We start from the raw sequence: 18,318 nt of genomic DNA, 5'->3' as shown, positions 1-18,318 counted from the left end.
CTGGGACCTGAACAAACACAGGAGGAATCCTGTGATTTGCTGTCACTGCTGGCACACCATCTTCTGGTCTGCTTATATTGCAGAATGCTCAGAAAGATTTTTTGCCTGCCTATCAAATCTATCACCTTAACAGACTGACAAAATGAGATCAGCAGATGTGTGCTGTAAGCTATGTGTGTCCAGCTATTAGCTTTGCCTGTGCTCTTTCTCTGCCAAAACTATTGGCTGCCAGCTTTGTACTCTTGCTGGTTGTAACTATGTCCAAAAAGTGCCCTTTGTCAGAAAGGAATGCATCAGAAAGATATAGTCACCTCATCATCACTATCTCAGGACAAACAAATAGACCAAGGAACCCCATGTTGTCCATATAGGCATACCTACAACAACTTGGTGAGAGTAGTAGCATCTCTATCTAGCACAGATTATTTTAGAGTGGTGCTATTTCCTGGGAAGTTATGTGGCTGTACACTTAGTTTTCTACATTATGCTGCTGTGAAGGAACTTCATCATTTTTCCTCTGTTACAGTAGATGTGATCACACATTTATTTCATAGAATTATAGAATCATTCATGCTGGAAGAGACCCTAGAGATCATCAGGTCCAACCATTAACCCTATTCTACCAAGCTCACCACTAAACCATATTGTTAAGTGCCACATCTGAATGACCTTTAAACATATCCAGGGATAGTGATTCCACCACCTCCCTGTTCCAATGCTTGGCAACTCTTTCAGTGAAATTTTTTTCATATGTCTAGCCTATACCTACCCTGGTGCAGCTCTGTGTTGCCCTTTCAGGCAGTTGTAGAGGACGATATGTCTCCTGTTCCTCAAACTAAACGGTCCCAATTCCCTCAGCTGCCCTTCTTCAGACTCATTCTCTAGGCCCTTCACAAGCTTAGTTGCTCTTTTTTGCACCCACTCCAGCATGTCAATGTCCTTGTTTTACTGAGGTGCCCAAAACTTAACACAGTACTTGAGGTGTGGCCTCACCAATGCCAAGTACAGGGGGACAATCACTTCACAGAATGAGCACTCATAAAATTGAATCACTTGGAATAACATAAATCCACCGTACAATGCCCTTTCTGCCTAAACCTTGGGCTCTTCAGGAAGTATAGGAGAATCCCTACTGTTACGTTTGACAGAATTAGAAAACTGGCTTCATTACACTAAATTATGATACCTTTTTCAAAGTGCTGCTAATTAAATCCACTGCCATTTCTTAATTGTTATTGTTTTAAGGACTAGGGGGAATGGAATGAAGCTGGAGGTGGGGAGATTCAGGCTGGATGTGAGGAGGAGGTTCTTCACCATGAGAGTGGTGAAGCCCTGGAATGGGCTGTCCAGGGAAGTGGTTGAGGCCCCATCCCTGGAGGTGTTTAAGACCAGGCTGGATGAGGCTCTGGCCAGCCTGATCTAGTGTGGGGTGTCCCTGCCCATGGCAGGGGGGTTGGAACAAGGGATCCTTGTAGTCCCTTCCAACCCTGACTGATACTATGATACTATGATTTTATCTTTTATGCCTTATGGTTTATTTTGGTGTTTAAGATGCAAATTTGCCCATTGTTGTCTGTGCTTGAACCATCAGGCCTCAAGTAAGTGTCTGACAGCAAAAAGTTAATTGAAAGATCTTAATAAAAGAGTTAAGGTAGCAGCAGCAGGAGCCATCAAGCCATGTGATGCAGTGTTGGAGCAAAGTTGTACCCTGCAGATGTTTCTGTTGATTGGCAATATATTTTAATGTTGATGCTTCTTTGGAAGCAAACCTGGGATGCCATATGAAGAAAACAAAAAAGAGAGAGAGAGAGAATGTGTGAAGAGAGAAGTTTTTTGGAAACCCCAGAGTGATGGAAGGGTTGCAGGTTGTGGCTACCAACAGATCACTATCTCTGCGCTTATCACATGCAAGCTTCTTAACATAATTATTTTCATGTGTTTATGACTGGCTTTGCCAGATTTACTACTAATGCTGATATTTCCATTCAAAATAATTAATCTGCACTACCTCTATGGTGGACATAATAAAACTTCCTTATGTGGAAGTATGTATGCATGGTTCAGGTTTGACTTGAACCCACAGGAACCTCATTTGAAAACATCTCACAAGCAATTAGTCCTAACAGACTCTGCTTTCTAGATGTATTTGCCTGTAATCAGGAAGCAGCCTATTTGCAGGAAACCCTGACATCTTTAACACTAGCTTGGGTGAAGATAGTCTGTGTGTATTGTACGACATGTTCTTGACGTAGTTTTAGTGATGGAACTTCTCATGGTGCTTCTTAAATTATTCAGAATCTTCCATATCACCCTGGAAATACAGGCACATGGTATTTGAAGATTTTTAAAAAATTTCTAAGAAAAAACAGTATTTTACTATCATGGCTTTGCTACACCTAAGGAATTTTAGTGTGAGACCTTGTTGCAGGGCAACAAGTGTGCATACGCATGTCTGCAGGCAGCTACCAGAAACAAATTGTGCCTCAGTGTCTGTCAGATGGGACAGTTAATTATAGCACAAGTGTGCCACTGCTTCACAGGGTTAAAGCTATTTTTATAGAGATGAGTACGGACAGTGGCACTTCAGAGAACAGTGTTTGTGTTGGTTGTATGTGTATAAAGGCAAACTAAACTCTCCTCCTACCTGGAGCTTAGTCATGCATCCACAGCTTCAGTTAAACTCTCAGTGCAGTTATTCATAGGTTTTGCTTGAGTAAGGATCTGTCCAATCCAAGATCTATCCAACCAGGATGAAGAGGTTGATGAATTATTTTATAGGCAGCTAGAGGCTGTCTCAAGATCACCAGACCTTGTTCTTATGGGTAATTTTAACCTGCCTGATATCTGCTGGGAACTTAACACAGCAGAGAGGAGGCAGTCTAGAAGGTTCATGGAGTGTATGTTAGAGGGTAGGAGAGCTCTGCAGAGGGACCTAGCCAGACTGGACAGATGGGCAGAGTCCAAGGGCATGAGATTTAACACATCTAAGTGCTGGGTTCTACACATAGGCCACAACAACCCCATGCAGTGCTACAGGCTGGGGTCAGAGTGGCTGGAGGGCAGCCAGGCAGAAAGGGACTTGGGGGCACAGTGCAGTACACTGCACTGGTTAGGCCACACCTGGAGTTCTGTGTCCAGTTCTGGGCCCCTCAGTTTAGGAAAGATGTTGACTTGCTGGAACATGTCCAGAGACATGTTCTTGCTGGGGAGGGGTCTGGAGCACAAGCCCTATGAGGAGAGGCTGAGGGAACTGAGTTTGCTTAGCCTGGAGAAGAGGAGGCTCGGAGGAGACCTCATTGCTCTCTACAACTACCTGAACGGAGGTTCTAGACAGTTGGGGGTTGGTCTCTTCTCCCAGGCATCCAGCAGCAGAACAAGAGGACACAGTCTCAGGCTGCACCAGGGGAGGTTTAGGCTGAATGTTAGGAAGAAATTCTTCACTGAAAGAGTGATTGACCATTGGAATGTGCTGCCTAGGGAAGTGGTGGAGTCACCATCACTGAAGGTGTTTCAGAGGAGACTGGATGGGGCACTAGGTGCCATGGTTAAGTTCATTAGATGGTGTTGGGTGATGGGTTGGACTTGATGATCTCGAAGGTCTTTTCCAACCTATTCTATTCTATTCTATTCTATTCTATTCTATTCTATTCTATTCTATTCTATTCTATTCTATTCTATTCTATTCTATTCTATTTCTATTTCTATTTCTATTTCTATTCTATTCTGTTTTCTAAGGGGGAGAATATAATACTACCTGACTATGTCATGTATGATTGCAGTACAAATTGTAATATATTTTTCAGTGGTTTTAACCTTGCACATGTAAGTAAAGACTGGAGAGAGACATAATTGTGACTGAAAAAAATTGGGAAAAGCAGGCCAAAAGAATGTTTTAAGATATGTAAAATTAATTTGTCTGTGGATTCCATGTTTCTGCTATGGGTAGCAGCACTGTTATGTGAAAAGGGGGCAGATTTAAACATAATAGAGTAGATCTAAATGTAATAGAGTTATATTAACAATCTTGTATTTAAGATCAGTGTTTTTCCTGCTAATTTTAAATTTACCTGTTTTTGTTGTATTTTTAGCATCTGACGTTTCAAAGGGAGTTTGATTCTGATTCTCTCAGACACTATAGCTGGGCTGCAGACACCTTGGACAATGTTAACCTCGTTTCAAGTCCCATCCATTCCGGGTAGGTCACTTCACAGATTTCTTTTATCTTTAAAGGTGAAACTGTATTGAGGAATACAGCCTGTTGTAATGGCTGATACCATGCCTGTTTCCTGCTGCAGTTGATGCTAGTGGCAACATTCACAATATCTTCAAGGAGGGTGCTCACTAGGAGTAGTCTGTCTGAATTCTTGCATATCAAACCAAAAGAAAAGCTTGCTTCTGCACTGAAATTTCTGAATGCCAAAACATGGCCCTTTTTTCTTTTTATGATTTTTTTGTTTGGTTGGGTCTTTGGGGGGGTTTGTTGTGGGGTTTTAGTTTTGTGGGGTTTTTTGTTGCTGTTTATGCTTTGCTTTAAGTGTCATAAGCTGATGTTGCTTAAATTGTGTTCAGTTATTTGGAATATGAAATCAGAGATGCAATGTTATGCTCTCTTGCTCTTTCATAGAGGAAAAATGATCGACTTTAACCTCTTCCTATACTTACACCTCCAAACTCCTGCCTATTCTCAAATATCTGTAGTCTGATTTTAGTGGTACTCTTAACTTATGAGTATTCACTGTAGTTATGGTGCTTCTTGACAGTAGCACATAGACTCAATTTAAATGCAATAATAGTAGTGTTTGAATGTTTAAAATAAAATGTAAAAAATAAATTAGTACCTGGAAGGAATCATTGCATATGAGGTTGTTAGTATAAATATTTGTTGTTTCATTTTCAAGGTCAGGACATAAAATTTAGCATGCTTTTTAATTTGCTTCCTCATCTTGTGATTAAAATTACATTGTTATAATGAAAATGAGTGCAGCACATATCAAAAGACTGTAGTTCCAAAACAAGAGCAAGTCCAACAAATTTAAAGCTACAGTCCCACGATACCTGTAAGCATCTCCTTCTGCTATGCAGTGGTGTTGTTTTGATAAAACACTGTACATTGTCAATGCTGGAGCTGAAAATGTGAGAATTGCAGTATGGAAAGCTGAAGTCAGTTGGTTATCACAGAAAGGTAATGTTAGCAAGGGACCTCAGAGAGCTGGTACTCCACTTAATTGCATTAAAGAAGGAAAAGTTTTAGTCAAGCCATTCCTGAAATATGTTAAATTTCTTCATAGTCATTAAAAATAAGATTCTGTACTTCCCCAGCTCAGTAGTTCTTTGTTATGATATTTCTTCTTCTGACATTCAACTTGAAGTTTCGTTGCTGCATAGTATGCCTATTGTTATATCCATAGTAGTCAAGTAGAACAATATTTTACTGGTTTCTTAACAATATTTTATATGTTGATAGATAGATAATCCTCTCTTCTTTGACTAAAATGTCCTCCTGGGTGTTCTTTTCCACATTTCAGCACATTCTTGATGCTGTCACTTGGCTTTCTCTGATTTGATGATAGCTTATTTCTAAGCCAGGACTGCTGCCTCTTTGGTCTGATACATGACACACTTAATCTTGAGCAACCCCACGATGAGAATTATCATTTTGGTAACTGCGGTTTTTGTTAACAGATGCTCATGGTTTGCCAGAATTTCTTGTCTGTTTCCCCCCCCCCCCCCCCCCCCAGAAATTCTGCAGTCTGGTTATTTTTTCTGTTTTGTGCTTGTCTATTTGGTTTCAGACCCTTTCCATTTTAGCAAGATAAGTTCTAATTCTGATCCTATTTTCCAAAGATTTTTCAGACTTCCTTTCTGTCCAGCATTCTAATCACAAATGAAGGCATTCTAATCACAAATGAAGTTAGCTGGCCCAGGACAGCACAGTGAATTCTCCACTTGAAGTTTCTTTTCCCACAGTAAAGCACTGATGGTATCTCTTTTGAGATAACTTCTCAGATGATTGTGCACTTACCTTATCTATACTGTACCTTGATTGCTTACTTAAATACCAAGACTGTGCTTCCAGCACATCCTCTGGGCAAATTACCCTCTCAAAGGAGGAAGTTAAATTCATTTGACATGAGTTCCTCTTGGGACTTACATTTTGGATCCGGTTTGTTTTGAGTATTTGCTATAATCTCTTGATTAGGTCCTAGATTGATTGTTGGATAATTTGTTCAAATATTTCTGATAATTTGGGTTAGATTGATTGGTCTAAAATTTTCTTTCTCCTTCTCATCCTGGTATAAAGCAGGTCAGATGTTTGCACCCCACCAGTCCTCTGGGACAATACTTGGCTGCCCTTAGTTCTTTAACATGCTCTCAAAATAGATTCTGTGGACACGGGACCTTTCACATCAACTACTTCACATCTGTTCCCTTTGTGTGTCAGTCCTCATTATGGCAGATACTGTCTTAGCTGCTGTCTAGAGTGGAAGGGCTGCAGTTCTCTGATATGCAGAGGATCAGGACTTTTCACTTCTCTTCTGACAGACTTTTTATGAAAAGCACCTCCTTTCGTGCTTGTTTACAGTGCTTCCTCCCCAGCTTTGTCCCCGGTTCTTTCCGTGGTCCAAGACAAAGGTAGGCTGGCTGGGGCAGCCTGCTGTCAGCAGCCCTCATGTTCTGGGTCTCCCTGCAGCCAGAGCCTGACCCCACTGCTTGTTGCATTCTTCATCCTCCTGCAGGCTCTGCTATGTGCTCCTCTGCAGTCCACTCCCTTGGATTGCTCTTTTCCCTGTTTATTCACTGTTATAAGAAAGCATTCGAGTCAGTTCCCATTTCTTAACTGAGGCAGAAGGGGAATTTTGGGAGCAGGATTTGGACAACCAGCGATATATCAGTGACAGGGGAAGAAAGAAGGAATTGTTGGCAGTAATATTGACTCTTCTGTTTTTTCCCTTTTTTAAGCCAGGAAAATGTTTTATGTTTTTCTTTCTGACTTCAGATAAGCTGTTTTGCCAGCATATAATTTGAACAGGGTCCATTGTAAGCAGTACATTGAAATGTGTCATGTGTCTTGAGGCCTCTGGAAAGGTACAGACCCTTCACTAAAGTGTCCTTCAGCTTTCAGATGTGAGCTTACTTGTGCAACTGTCCTAAATGAAAATGTTAGTGTGCTCTCTTCAGGTTATCTTCTTTAACTCCTTGGTTTTCTTAGCTGAATGAAATTAATATGTAACATTGCCTTCTATACTGAGAAACTCAGAAATGCTAGATCCTGTCTTGGAAGGTGGAATCCATCAGATTAATTAGAGTTTACACCAAACTTCTGTACGCACAAAGGAATTTCTTTGTGAAAGCACTGTAATGAATGGCATGGTCTGATGCTTCTTTCAAGGATCCTTTATACATCATACTCTGGAAAATAAACTGCTATAGAAAAGTGCAAGAACTGGTTTTCCATGGCACAGTGAAGCAGCCTGGGGAATTAAATAAGAAGTTGTGCTACACTAAATTTTCTGTTGATCTAAGTAAATTGCAAATGCTTTCCTCTTCTTCATGTGCTTCTGCATTTCTCAGGGAAATTACGGACTTGTACTGACTAATTAAAAGAATGTTTCCTTTCAGACATTTTTTCCATGTGCAGTGTATTTTATATGACATAGGTCACAACATGCAAAGCAAAAGCCAAATAATTTCCAAAGTTGGCCTTCAAATGTGTTGCTTCTGTTATTTTTCTGATTGTTACTTTTCCTTTGCACTTATTATTGATGTTTTTTTGTTGCTTGCCTCTAATTATCTTACATTAATTTTTCCCATTTGCTTTCTAAATTATTTTGCAGCTATTCCTCTCCACTTCCCCAGTATGATTCAAGGTGACAACTCTGTGCTTTTTGTGAATTCTCATTTTATTTTACTTTATTTTCTTTTAAACTCCTTTTTTTTTTTCCTCACAGAGTGTGTGTAGATGTCTGTAGTGCATCCTCCCACATCCTCATCCCTTCCATGTACTCAAGTAGAAATGCTCATTAGCCTTTAGCATTGTGTTTTAGAGATCATATTGTAGTTTCCATTATTAGTACAGCATTAATTTAGGTAAGCATCAGCTACTAATCTTTTTGATAGAAAGTGCATGAAATGCTGTTTGGGATTATTGTCATTGTTTTAAGCAGTAAATTACTAATTTGAAAACTAAACAAGGAAATAACATCCTGTTGACTATGATTGCCTGTATATGGGAACAATAAGCATATAGGCTGATCTGCTAAAGATTTTGTCTTCACTGAAGGCTGCAGTGTGGTGTAGACACCAAAGCTGGCTGTAATGGGCTAGTTCCTGCAGTGGGGCATAGACTCGTATCAAGGGTTAATCTACCCTTGCAGTGTGCACAAGCACTTCTAAGCCCCCGGTTGCCAAGGCTGGACTGATCTTGAAATCATTTGTATAGGTTTTAATAGGTACTTAGTTTTAATTGCCATTAATTTTTATTTTTTTATTTTTAAAGTCAGTTGATTTAGGTGCCTGGAGATTTTTGACAGTCCACTCTTACATACTTATGTCATCTAAATAGTTTGGATACAGAGAGTGCAAGTGTTGACAATTTTTGATTAGGTGAAAATATCTTGTTCTTAGTAGTTCTAAGATGGCTAAATGTGCCAGTAATCAGTGCTCACCAAAACATTGCTTTGGATGGAGCCATCAGGCCAAGCTCAGCCTTTCCAAACTCCCTGGGAGGCTTCTTTAGCACTTCATGGTGCACCAACCAGATGTGCATATGTGGAGCTGATGCAGCATCGACCCTGAGGGGATGCTCCAGCGAACCACCCCTCTGCCCTGCACAATGGTCTGAAGTGGCTCCATCTCCTCTGCAGACAAAATCCATGCATATTTTTTAAAAGGCCACCAACACCAGCTGTAACATTGTTTTCAGTATTCCCCTTTTGAAGACTAGGGGCTGGGGGTCCATGCTTAATGTTTTACTTTGCTTCATAGTAAATTTTAATGGATTGTGCTGAAATCTCTTCACAGCTAGGCATGAGCTTGCTTCTTGCTCTGAAGACCAACCATTGGCCTACCCTTCCACTTGCTCAGTGACATCTGCCTCCTACCATCAGACTTCACCACCCACCATAGAGAGCAGTTGCAGGGAGAAAAAGCAACATAGATATGCTGATAGGATAATAGTGCTCAGTGAGCAGAGGAAACAGGGAAACCGAGGTCCATACTCCCTAGAACTGTTGTCTCTGCTTGGCACAGTCTTCTGTTAGCAAACAGCAGTGTGTTTGATTGAGAGCTGACAAACATCTAAGATCTTGAGATCTGTAAATATTAAGATTGACATAACTTCTGTGCTCTTTAATAGAGAATGAGTGTATTATTTTTTACATAAATGCAGTATTTGTAGAAAGCATTTGGTTAGCCATTCAGCAAAGATCCTGACCCACTAAACCGGTTCTTACGATGAAGTGGGATACCCTAGGAGCAACATTTGGATTTTTGTTCAGTAGTGTACAGTGTTTTTATCTAGGTGAGAAATGTGGATGCAATTTACTTGCATGAAATATTGTGAATTTTATCCCATACTTCAGTGTTATAAAATGTTTCAGGCATAAGAAATTGTAAACTGGGGCTAGGGTCAGCTTGGAAATCTGTTTCACCTCCCCATCTTTACTGATGGATTTTAATTTGCTTGGAGGAAATTCAGAGTAGCAATTTCTTTATCTAAAATTTAGCTGGATAATCTTTCTGTCCTGCTTTATATATTTAGAGCTCGTGTCCCTATCTGCCTGTCTTCTGCAGACCTCTAAATACCAAAGTTTGCTTACACTCCTACTTTTGTGCAGAATTTTCCCACTCACGTTGGGTGGACTTCTGAATGCAGCTTGTGTATAGGCCTGGCCAGTACACATCAGCTGTTACTTTTGGTGTCTTGCTGGTCTGCAAAGCAAATGTAGCACTTACACAAATTCCCATTCATCCTTCAGAGCACTTGGGAGCTTTTCTAAAGAATCTTTGTGCCTCACTTGGATTACCCTTGAACTAAGGGTAAGAGCCAGGAAATTCAATGGATGTACCTGTTAATCATGTGAAGGTCTAGTTTTTAAGATATGAAACTTTTGGCAGCAGCTTGAAAACAATGAAATGATACAACAGGTGTGCCAACTATGCCAGCATCTGCATATCATGAAGAAGGTGCAAACAAAAAATGTATTGCCATCAAGAATGAGTTGGTAATTGATGTTCATCTTGATACAGGCCTGTTACTGCATCTTCTACCTGAAGCTATTCTCTCTCAGCAGCTTATGGTACAATGGAAGAAGGAAGACATTTTTGAGCACCAGAGAAGAGCCCCCGTAGCATTCTAGTCTTGCAGGAATCTGTATGTTTTGATTCCTGTAAATCAGAAATAATTTGGCTGCAAAATTTTGAAACAGCCTGAAGTTTGGTTTTGGTTCTGGGAGGAGACTTCACTTCCTTCTCACTGCTCTGTTAAAGACAGTAATACTTCACATATGCAGCTTCTCAGCATTTCATAGATGAAATAAGCCATGGCTATTAATGATTATTCTTGCTAACATTCATTATTCCCTTGCTATTAAAATCAAGTTTATTTTAAAATATACCTCTCATGATTTACAAATGTAATTGCTTATGGTTCTGTTATTACATTGAAAATCATGCTTTGGAATTGCACTGGAAAATGTGATTTTCCTTTAATGCCACTTTTTGCTAATGAATGTCCTCTTCAGAGAGGAGCAGTGGCATGATTTCCTCCAGTGGGCCAGCAGCCTAAAGAAAGTTATATATTTGACTTTCTCAGTCATTCCCCATCAGTGGAAGCCCTTGGTAGCCTGAACTGTCACCCATGATGCCAGTACTCACTCTGCCAGCCACCATGAGTGTTTGTAAATGACCCTGTGAGGAGGTTTTGAAAACTGAAATCCCCAAAACAATAAGCATTTTTTACTCTTCTTTTTCTGCACTGTCTAGTTCCTTTCTGCATATGAGGCTCATTGCTCACGGTAGACCTAAAAGTAACAGAGGCATGTTTGTAAATCCTAATAAACCAGTACTAATACACTACTTGTGTCCTCTTTTAATCCAAATTACTCAGTAGCACCATGATGTTGCTAGACCTTTAGCAATTCCTGCTTTTGATAACCAATAGTTAACATGTAAGTATAAGTTTTAAAAGAATCTTTATGTTCTTTTTAGTTTAGCTGGGATCAGAAGGACTTTTTAAATAATGTTTTAAAGACACTGGAAGTTGATTGTTTTCTGATCAACTTGTTTTGTGACCATTTTCATTGACATTCTTCCTTTTTCCTACAGTTTCCTGGTTAGTTTTATGGTTGATGCACGTGGGGGTTCGATGAGAGGTAGTCGTCATCATGGAATGAGAATAATCATCCCACCACGCAAGTGTACTGCACCAACTCGCATCACCTGCCGCTTGGTGAAGAGGCACAAACTGGCCAGCCCACCACCCATGGTCGAAGGAGAAGGATTAGCAAGCAGACTTGTAGAAATGGGGCCAGCAGGGGCACAATTTTTAGGGTGAGTTTTTCTATGAATTTCATTCTTTACACTCATGTTTCCTCTTTCATTTCCTTTATCCTGTGGATCTAAGTAACACTGACTTTACCTCATTTGAGCATGTAAGACAGGCTACTCAATTTGAAATGTCAAAAAACCACCAATCAACTGTTTCTTCCACAAAGCAGCCTTGTATTTTAAGGGCAGTTTTGCTTTTGTGATGACTACAGGGTGGAACCAAAGGTAAGGAAGGCCAAGAAAAGCCCAAGTCCTGCCCCCATTTGCTTTTGCAACATTTGAAGTCAGGAGGAGTCATATACCTATTATCCAGAACAAATTCTGACCCTCTTGCTTGTAGAGTATTGGAGAAACATCACTGTCACAGAAAAGTGTCCAAAAGTCATCCACCAGACCCACATATAAAGCTCTGTTCTCTATGTCACTGCATATGCTGGAGTAGCTGTGTGCTGCTTGTCTCCATCTCATGGAGCAAGGTCACTGAGAGCAGTGGCAGAACATTTGTATAGCATCAAGTAGCACAAATACTAGGAACTGACTTTTTTAATCTTAAAATAGAGGAAACAATCCACTATGATGTGGCTTTTTTTTTCCTAATTATAAATTTTGTTCATTACCATGAGTGGTACCCCAGTGTAAACTGATGGTTCTGTCGGGAATGACAGCTTGTTCCTAATTTCCCCTTCTCGTTTCTCTTCCTGCTGCATGGATGTTATTCAGTAAACTGCATCTTCCTAACACTCCTCCCCCTCTAAACGAGGGTGAGAGCATGGTTAGCCGAATCCTGCAGCTTGGTCCACAAGGAACAAAATTTATTGGGTAGGATATGTACGGAAAAGATACAGAATGTCTACAGTTCTTCTTTTGTTTCTGATTTATTTATTTATTTATTTGTTATTCCCATTTTATTTATTCTTTTTTTTTTTTTTTTTTTTTTAAGTTTTCTAAAGCTTTCAGCTGATTTATGTCACTGAAAGAAAATCATAGTGGCTTGAATTAATAGAGCTCTGCTACTACCTTGTGCTTATAGGCATGTAAAATTCACTGCCAGCATTCTGCTTTCATAACTTCCGTGCTTTTTTTAAATTTGAAGTGTTTCAACTGCATCAAATACATTTTAATACACAGTGACAGTCCTTTAAGTTCAACCCTGTGGTAGAGAAGGTATTTACAGGCCTTGAGTGAGTCTATTTCTAAAATGTAATCATGCAGTAGTCTATTATTTATGAAAGATTATTTAGGAAAAAAAGAAATGTCATTGAGTGAATGACTTCATCCCACAAGGTTGGAGAAATAATAATTTTTTCAACCTGCAAGAGACATGCTGTTAAGATCAAGTCATAAATCCACGTGTGCTACCCAATAGCAGTGTTGAGTCTAAAAATGTCAGAATATTTCTGTATATTTTTGACTGTTGTTTTCAAAACATTCTGTGAAATTTGCTGCATTAGGTTTTCAAAACATTAGTGTTTGGTGTTCCAAACCTGTTCAATACCTTCTCACTGAGTATTCCTGTTAAATGTCATGCACAAAAGTGTGTGGTTTCTAAATATTTACAGAGACAGTATCTGAAATATTAGCCTGCAAAGATTGTATTATAGCGTTAGTTTCCAGTTTGTACTCTTTTTGATCTGGAGAGTAAATATCTTAAGCAATGTATTTGAATTTTTGTTGTTTATGTACTGTGCACAATGGGAGACAGCAGCTACAGTCTTATTTCTGTTAAAGAACTCCAGATTTAGAATAAGAGCCTGGGTGTTCTTAAAAGCATCTAAAATTGGTACTAATTGTCTTATTCTATTTTCATGGGGGGAAATTCCTATCTAACTCTTCTCCCATGCTATTTAATGTGAAAACTGGACTTCAAACTAGTTTATGTTTTTCCCTCATGGTAGCTGTTGTGGTTTCTGCGCTCAAGGAACTGATTGGTTAATGTATCCAGCACCTTGCAGGTATACAGTACCATACAGTACCACAATGCTGCATACTTACCCCATCATGTGAGGCTACCTTCAAATGAGTTATTATAAAGCAATTAAATCCTTTACAATCTCTGTAGGAAAATAATGATACTGCCTATTTAAATGTCTTAAAGTTGCATAATCCATAACTGTTCACTTACTTTGTGATTTCAGTCGGTTTGCCTTAGTGTACTTTAAAATGCATATCCTGCCTGTGAAGTGTTTGGCAAAAGTGTCTGTTTTGTTAAGGAATGGCACACGAAGTGAATGGTGGTCTCTGTTGGTTGTTCACAGTAACTGTTCAGTAATGCACTTGTAGTCTTCTGTTGAAGGTACATTGTCTGGTGACCTAGGTGCATTATTAACCACCTTCTCATTCCCTTTCCTTCCCCCTAATATGTTTGACAGTAACTAATATGAGTGTGGTTGTGATGTTGCTTACCTCTGAGAAATCCATTCTGAAAGGATCTAAACATTCCCCATTGATGTTTTCAGTGCAGATTTAGCAGATGTGATTTTGCACATGAGAACCAGCAAGTGAAGCTAATGAGAATCAGCCTGTAGTGTTTCACAGAGTTGCATCAACAGGGAGCCAGGAAGAGCCTCGAAAAGTTTAGCACTTAGTTTGGAATGTCAAACCTACATGGACATACAGTTCCTGCTGCACTCAATAGCTTTTGCATGCATCCACATAACTGAACTGTTTCTGAATTGACTTTGCCCCTTTAAGTCCCTTGAGCCAAATCCCAACTTTGACTAATGCTAATGTCAGTTAAAAGTCAGTAGAATTATGTACATTGGAGGCAGGTTGGATCACCTACATCATGGGATAAATAAGCAGGGAGAACTCTCCATAGCAAAAGTTGCCACTGGTTTTTTTTTGTTGTTGTTGTTGTTTTGGTTTTGGTTTTTTTTTCATGTAGCAAGCTGTTTCAGAAGATTCACATTTAAAATGAGCTCTATATTAATATTTTCAAGTTATCTATTAATGAAAGTTTGAATGATAAAGGATTGTGCAGCTTTGGCAATTTTAAAAACATTTTTACTGTGACAATGGTAACTACTTAAAATTACTGCACTTTTCTTGAGGACTAAATACCCATAGAAAATTAAGGGCAGTGAGGAGATAAAGGCATATAAATGATATGATTCTTTTTTCTCTAGCCCTGTCATAGTGGAAATCCCTCATTTTGGATCAATGCGAGGAAAAGAAAGAGAACTAATCGTGCTTCGGAGTGAGAATGGTGAAACATGGAAGGAGCACCAGTATGACAGCAAACATGAAGACTTAACCGAAATACTGAATGGCATGGATGAAGGTAAACATTTTCTCAAAGCTTTATAAAGTCTTCATTTGTTCAGACTTGCTAACAACAGACTAAAGCAAGTTCAAGTGAAGCAGTGCAGCAGATAGGTGACTTTGGAGAATACAGTGTGTGTTGCATATTAAACTAATGGAAAGAGTGTAAAGAGAAATTGTTTGCAGTGGCCTGGAGACATCCTAAAATGAATGGTAAGTTTTGGTCTGAAATTTTGCCAAGTTTAAGCAAAGTTACACAGTTGCTTTACAGCATAAAGTTGAGAATAACATCCCAGCTGGAGGTAAGCGTGTTTCTGCTGCTCAGGCAGGGCCATGTGAAGGTCATTCCAAACCAATAATGAAGTTTAAATATCAGTCATATTAGACTTTCCTATAGATGCAGCCCTTAGACCGTTCTTTGAAATTATTTTATTAGTGGTTGCCTCCCACAAGTACACAACCTGCCTTCCTGGGAAGTTTGGCTCCCTTGTTTTGCTTCAGTGTTGCTGTTTATGTGAGAGTCCCTCAAGGTGAGAGGACTCAGATGTACACAGTTCCTGAGACAGATGGTCCCAGTGGATGCATTGCTGGCAGAGCCAGGCTGGGTTTGCAGTGATTCCTTGGCACCACTGCTTGCTTTTCCTAGCAAATATTTTTCAATACTTGTGTTAATAAACCCTTGCTTGAACTCTTTGCATCTGAGCATGAAAGGAATAGCTCATAGTTTGGATTTTCATTTCCTTTATGTGTTTATCCACAGGGTTTTCTATGGATAACCTTCTGCAGAAAGTCACAGTGTGGTGGGATACAAGCTGCAGGAAAGTTCTTTCATTATCAGCAAAAACATTTCAAGCAGATGATCAGGCTGTGAATGGCAGCTATAAGAGTTATCTGTGAGCAGGCTCTGCCTTTGATCTTGGTCTCTCCTTGTTTGAAGAGGGCAGGCTCAGCAAAAGACATGCTTTGAGAATATGGAAAGGAGAGTAGTGCTGTTGTGAGGGACTCCCTGGATGTCTGAGTTTTAGCATTTTTACTGATTTCCTGGTCATCTGGGAATAGAAAGAGCAGAATGGTCTTGTCTAGTATTTTCACTTTGAAGTACTTGAACTACACATGAGCTTGTAAAAACAGAGCAATGGCAAAGATCTTGTTATGTATTTATTTAAAAATAAATATAGAGCCAATGAAGCAGTAGAGCAGAAACATTGCAAATGTTGGGTCAGTAGACTTGGAAAAATACAATAAACCTCATCACAGATGGATACTTAAAAGCAGTGGAACATGCATAGTCCTGGATAATATGACTTGGGGAACAATTGGTTCAGTATTGAGGACAGTAGTTGCAGCCTTTCTGGAATTAAAATCTCAACATCACTCCCCTCCTTCTGCACACTAACGTGAGATTAGGAAGTAATGATTTGGCATTTGGGTTAACCATCAGTGTGTTGTCAATAGTGAGGTAGTCAGAACTGTTCAACAACTTGCATAGTTGCTTCAGATTCTTTCCAAGCGGAGCTTAGTTGAATTTTGGAACAAGAAGTCTGGGCACAAAATCACTGTTTTAAAGTTCTCATACTTTCATCACTTATGAAAGAGCCTTTCAGAGGTACCATATAGATCAATTCAAATTTTTACAGAGAAGAGCTGAATAAGTGAACACTTTGAGAGAGGTAGACATGAAGCCCGAAGTACTTTGAGCCTAAAATAATAAGCTTCACAATTTGGATCCAGAGTACAACTTTCTGATATGGTGAAGATTTCAGGTCATTCTTGCTTTCTGGGGAACTGCTGTTTGAGATTAGCAGGTGTAGGTAAGCCAGCAAATCACAGGAAGTGTGATGGACACTGTGCCTTAGAACCCAAGCCACAAGAAAGCCTTTTGCCTATTCATTTACAAGAGAGAAAGCAGTGAGAACACTGCAGACATGCCCAGAGCTTTGCGTTGATTTTTTTTCCGTTCCATTCATTTTAGCTTAATACTTCTCTAGTTAGGAAAACAAAACAAAACAACCTCACCATCTCCCTTGCATTAAAGTAGTACAAAGATCTTGACATATTATACTCCAGTTAAATCACACCTTTTCTGTGTAAAAGATCTTTCAAGCAGTGACATCAAATTGCATATTTGTAGGATTAAGAGTGGGCTGGGGGTTGTGTTTATTATTTTAATTTTGTTTTATTTCGTTTTCATGTGAACTGCTACTGATTTGTTACAAAATACTGCAGTTAGGCTTGGCTCTGAAGAATTATCTTGCATCTCAGAAACCGTAACTTCGGAAGAAGTGTTATTCCAGGTATGAACCCTGGAGGCAGGAGCTATCCTTAGTTGAAATAAAAAGCAGCCATGTGGTAGTCACTTCTGGAAGTTTAGTGTGTCTTTGCAAGAAAATTCATCTGCACACATCCTTAAATGCCGCAAGATGATGCAAAAGTGCCCAGATTTCTGGTTTAAGTAATTGCCCCCTCTTGTGTTAGATCTGCTGTGATTCACTAATTCTTTCCTATTTCTGTAGTGATGGAGCAAGCAGACTTTTATTCCCAATTCTTTAATATGCTGAAATTTTAAAGACACAGTTTGCTTCTATGGTTTGTTTTTCCTGTTTTGTTCTTCCCCTTAGCTTGCAGGCATGAGAGGAAGGACGTCTTTCCTCCTCGCCCTCCGCGGGGACTGCTGACAACCTGCCTGTTCTTCACTGGAAGCAGCACCATCTGCTGGAAAACCTGGTCTCAGACTCAAAATAATCCAGAGCAGGAGACAGCACTTCCGGGTGCTAAATGCAGAATTAAATATAGCAGAAGTTTGCTTTTATTATCATGAAAGAACAGTGAGCCATGGTGTAAAAAGTCAGTTTTTCTTTGGTGCTGTCAGGTTCCTGTTTAAATAGTTTTTATTCTAAAGATGGTGCTGTACTTAAATGTAGGGCTGAGGAAGTACAGGGAATTTGGTATTTTTAGGAAGAGGAGAAGTTTGGTTCAAAGCACAAGGGTAGTAGTTCACAACTCTCAGCCATTTTACTTTTATTTAGACTTGAATCAAGTAGAGGGAAAGAAAAAGGCACAACAAAACTCTCTCTCTATATATATACAGGGTGAGGTTTTTTAGGAAGAAGCTGTCTCTCTTGTAATTGGCAAATCAGTTACGCTTTCAGCCAGGCTCTGTTTAATGACATTTGCATTTTACTTTCCTGCACCCCTTACAAGTATCTGGAGACGAAGTGTGGGCATAAATGGACACGCTGGGCTAGCAAATCTTTTGACAGGCATTTGCAAACTAATGAATGAGCCAAGAAATGTAAATATTTGTGGCTACAATATGCTTGCAGCTGCACAGTGTGGTTTCAGATGTGAAGCAAGAGTTTTTACATAACTACTTTGAATCTACAGATCAAACCAAAATGTGACCTTGTTTATGCTTGAAGTTTAAAATACCACCATAAGCCTCTGCTGTGATTTTGCCACCTTGCCTAAAAAAGTTGGAGTTGCTAAAACTTCACATTGTTGCTAAAACTT

General features: G+C 39.5%; 1 protein-coding gene across 20 annotated transcripts in view; it reads left to right on the top strand.

The window, feature by feature from the left end:
* ANK3 (ankyrin 3) overlaps nt 1-18,318 on the top strand; it is a 385,651-nt gene that overhangs the window by 316,183 nt on the left and 51,150 nt on the right. For 13 of the 20 annotated variants that reach the window (XM_068140068.1, XM_068140070.1, XM_068140087.1 and 10 more), the window contains 3 exons: nt 4,089-4,195; nt 11,326-11,550; nt 14,673-14,827. In XM_068140068.1, coding sequence (XP_067996169.1) covers nt 4,089-4,195; nt 11,326-11,550; nt 14,673-14,827 — 487 coding nt within the window. Of the gene's footprint in view, nt 1-4,088; nt 4,196-7,835; nt 7,869-11,325; nt 11,551-14,672; nt 14,828-18,318 lie in introns of all 20 variants that reach the window. The other 7 variants (XM_068140076.1, XM_068140077.1, XM_068140079.1 and 4 more) reach the window with 1 other exon arrangement.

The sequence above is a fragment of the Melanerpes formicivorus genome, unplaced genomic scaffold, assembly GCF_026170545.1.
Source record: "Melanerpes formicivorus ecotype bairdi unplaced genomic scaffold, bMelFor1.0.p_v2 SCAF_6, whole genome shotgun sequence".
Classification (NCBI taxonomy): domain Eukaryota; kingdom Metazoa; phylum Chordata; class Aves; order Piciformes; family Picidae; genus Melanerpes; species Melanerpes formicivorus.
Note: the sequence above shows the minus strand (reverse complement) of the source record. Positions and strands in the feature narration are given on the sequence as shown.